The 4,090-nt window shown below is 52.6% G+C and overlaps 1 protein-coding gene across 6 annotated transcripts in view; it reads right to left on the reverse strand.

Annotated features, from left to right (window-relative positions):
• Window positions 1-854: 854 nt before the first annotated feature.
• The window catches only part of TCN2 (transcobalamin 2), a 33,364-nt gene continuing 30,128 nt past the window's right edge, over window positions 855-4,090 (reverse strand). For all 6 annotated transcript variants that reach the window (XM_079941896.1, XM_079941898.1, XM_079941895.1 and 3 more), the window contains 2 exons: window positions 3,611-3,726; window positions 855-1,481 (listed from right to left, as the gene is read on the reverse strand). In XM_079941896.1, the coding sequence (XP_079798022.1) occupies window positions 1,420-1,481; window positions 3,611-3,726 (178 nt within the window). In that variant the 3' untranslated portion in view covers window positions 855-1,419. The remainder of the gene's footprint in view (window positions 1,482-3,610; window positions 3,727-4,090) is intronic.

Genomic DNA, 4,090 nt, shown 5'->3' on the forward strand with positions numbered 1-4,090 from the left:
CTTAGGGAAAAGCTCTAGGGTCCTGGGCCTCCAGTTGCATTTGGACTCTGCCATGTAATCCTAACACTTGCCAACTAAAACTTGTCAACCGCCATCTGCCTCTAGGAGGATTAGGTCACTAGCTCCTGTAGCCGCTGACCTTCGACACACCCTGAAAGGAGTTCAGGGTGGAGATCAGGAATGAGGCACTTTGTCCTCTGGGAAAAACAGGCAGAACAGGCAGATATTTTTAGGAGAAGATTTTATGAGCCCAATTCTTGCATCCTCTCTTATCTAGAAAAGGACTAAAATCATTAATGGAGCCTAGCAGTAATGGTGACTAGCAGTAACCTTCACGAGACGAGCAGCAGATCTCTGCCCAAATGTGTGTTTGACCACATGTACCCCCTTCGCTAAGATCATATATAGTGCTGACCCTTCCCCTACCTCTTCAGAGCAGTTTCTCAGAGCTATCTGAAATGCTGTCTCCTGGGCTATAGTCCTCATTTTGCCCCAAAGAAAACTTAACTCGCTACTCTCATGTTATGCTTTTTTTTTGTTTGTTTTTTTAAGTCGACACAATCATGAAAGCCCCTGATTTTCAGTGTTTGAGTGGAGGAACCAGGAGGCCTCCCCAGGCCAGGTCTGTCGTCTCCTAAGCCACGCTCCCCCCACCAGACACTCTCCCTCTGTAAAGCAGAGAGGAAAACAGAAACATCAACAACCTCAGAGTTGTGCAAGAGAGCGTCCAGCAAGTACACACTCCCTGAACAGTAATCAGCGTCACCACCGCCAGCACCGTTCCTGTGCACCCCTCACCTGTACCCAGGAGAATGCTTACCCCCCTCCTCTGCTCCCCACGGGCCTCTCTCCTCCTTCTCTGCTCCCAGCCCCCGCACTGGCTCCAAGCATGAGACATCAGGACCCTGGGGCATGTGCACAATCAATTCTTTAATCATTTTGGAAGTGGGCTGACAGCAGCCCCGCAGAGCCCTCGCCAGCTGCTATGCCGCAGTCGGCTCTGGGGCAGCAGCCCCGATGGAGTAAAGAGTGGAAAGCTAGGGTCAGGGCCACAGAGCTCTCCTTGCGGGACCCCCATCCCAGAGCAAGCGGTACTCACAACGCCAGTGGCCGGTGGCCTCCTCCTGCCAAGGAGTCAGATGCTCACGCCCTCCAGCCTATGAGTGGCCTTCATGGGACACCTGCGGGGCCAGGTGGGGCCAGACTTGGGCAGACAGACCTGCTGCGGAAGGTGCTGGGCTCCCTGCTCCAGGGTGGGTGGTAGTTTAGGACCCCCGCAGGGGTGGTGGCTGTGGCGATCCGGGGACAAGTGCACAAGAGGAGGCAGCAGGGTCAGGCGTGTGCCTGTTACAGGGATGTCTGGAGGGAGGGCAGAAGCCCAGGAAGTGTGGGAGGCAGCTGGGGTGGTGAGCCTGGGGTCTACCAGCCAACCAGCCTCAGCTCGATGGTTTCTCCATCCCTGGGTCTGTAGTCAGCAATACCTGCAGAAATATTGTGGGCTGGGAGTTAACAGGGCGGAGTGTTCCCCCCACCAACCTCACCTTCTGGACCCCTGCCCTGAGGCCACGGTCTGTAAGATGGGCTCAGGGCTTGGTGGAGGGAGACTGGGGGCCTGTCCAGAGCCAGTCTGGAGACTCTGAACTCAGTTGTGACCTCAGGGTCGCTGAGACCCACAGGCTCATTTTGCAGTGGGGGACCCCCAGAGGGTGTGGGAGGGTATGGGACAGCATGCCGGAAAACCAACATGGGGCCAAAAGAACCAGAGACCCTGACAACACCTGACCAGCAGGGTCACTGTCTTCATAGTCCCCCAAAGGGCCATCAGGAAGAGGGACCTGCTCGGTGTGGTCTGGGGACCATGAGTGAAGTGAGCCTTTGCTCACTAGGGACAATCCAGGCTCCAGCACGACACCTTGGTCAAGCCCCAGCTCTGCACTCACTAGGGGTGTGACTCTGGGCAGGTTATTTAACCTGAGTGCTGGTGTTCCCATTTCTAAAATGAGGATAATAGTGATATCAACAACCGGGCCCTCCTTTTTACCCATGGGAGTGGGCTTCCTGCTGGAGTGGGAGTCGAAGGGGGTAGGTAGAGGACACGACCATCCATGTCTGCCTCATGGCCGAGTCCATTGGGCTCTCCCCCTCGGCTACCTCCTCTGTCCAGTCTTTCTCAGTAATAGAGGCCAGATCTGGTCTCTCCATCTGTCACCTCTTGGTTTTATTTCTCCATTTGTCCAGAAGCCAGGCAGGAAAAGAGAATGCTTTTTACTGGGCTCCCTCAGCAAGTCCCACCTTCTGTAAAACAATTGGCCCAATGCCCGGCCCATGGCAAATGCCCACTAGAAGTTTCAGGTAGCAGGAGTGGGGACAGATGACCCTTAAGAGTCTGTCTGGTAACTGGGCTCAGGGATGCTTATGACAGCTTGGGGCATAAGAGTTAAAACTGGAGACACCCTAAAGGTCCAGCAGGAGTTGATAAGCTGTGGTCCACTCATCCCACTCCACGCCAGGGCTGGGCCCTAATTGGCCTAAGCCAGTCTTGCCATGGTCCCTTCTCTCTAGCCAATGATGGGCGCAGAATCTGGGCCATCTCCTAGCAACAGGGATGGGTCCAGGAACGCGCCTGTGTCCCAAGTCCGCCTTCAGGATGCCAGGAGACATTTGCTGGGGGTTTCAGAGACAAGTTTCCCAAGTCATAAAAGGGAGCAGCCCCAGGAAGACACAGAGTAGCCTCTCTGGAGGTAGGAAGCCAGCAAAGAGAGGAGGAGAGTCACAGGGATGTGGGGCTGAGGCTGAAGTCCTTGCTCCCACTGGAATCTGGTCACATGAGCCAATGGATGAGCCAATGGATGTCGTGGAAACTAGTTTGTATTACATTTCTGTTACTTGCAGCCCAAAGCACCCTGCTGAATGAGATATCCTATGTGGCTATTACAAAGAAAGGGGAAGACCTACATATACCAACATAGAAAGATGGCTACAATATGTTACAGCTGAAAAAAATAAATTGCAAAACAGTATATAGAGCTGTGCCATTCGATATGCCAGCCATCAGCCACATGTGGCTACTGAGCACTTGAAAAGTACAAAAACCAGGCATGCAAAATATGTCATTAATAATTTTGCATTGATCACATCTTGGAATTATATTTTGGATGTATTGGACTAAATAAGATATATTATTAATGTTACTTTCACCAACTTCAGAATTTAGAGTTACACATGTGGCTCACATTTTATTTCTATCAGAGAGCACTGCTATAGAGTATGGCTTCATTTCTATGAAAAAACAAACGTACATATTTTAAGAATTATCTGGAAGAAAATACACCAAAAGTTAAAAGAAGTTATTTCTGGGTAGTGGATTACGAGCAATTTTAATTTTCTTATTTTTTGCCTATCTGCTTTCCTAGAGTTGCCACAATAACGTATATAAAAATTCTTCAGAATACAGTTAAATATATTATATGCAAACTTGAGCATCAGTGGTTATCTGAGGCTGAGGCCCAGGAAGGTTCAGGGGAAAGCTGGCGTGAGTCGACAAAGCCTCAGTGCTGGGACAGGGCTGGGCTGGGGGACACGTCCAGAGGGGGCTGGCCACCAGACTCACCTTGCAGCAGGGGGGTGTCGGGGGCTCGGAGGAGTTGCCAGAACTCACGTTCCCCAGCTTTGTTCCCCATCACAGAGGTCAGGTAGGGGCCTGACAAGGAGGCCTGTGTTCCATACCTACCAAAGCGACAGGCAAAGAGGGAGGAAAGGTGACTTTTGCTCCCCTCGACCCAAGGGCAGAAGTAGAACCACCCACACAAGGCAAGTCCTGCCCTCGCTCTCAGGGCAGCGCTAGCCAAACCCTTTCTGGGCCACCTCACCATGGGTCTCTCCTCCACGCCTCCTCTCCAGCCCGAAGGACACCGCCCACTCGGGGGACTGCATCCCCTCTGGGGGCTGACATTGCAGGGGGTGGGAATCAGAAGCTGACAACGGCCCACGAGAGACAGGGAGGCCAGCGTGAGAAAGAAGCAGGAACAGGCAAGACAGAGGCAGAGACGCCCAGTGGTGGCTCTGGGTCTCTGGTTCCGTAAGTTTCTGT

This window comes from Stenella coeruleoalba (assembly GCF_951394435.1).
Source record: "Stenella coeruleoalba genome assembly, chromosome: 14".
NCBI lineage: Eukaryota > Metazoa > Chordata > Mammalia > Artiodactyla > Delphinidae > Stenella > Stenella coeruleoalba.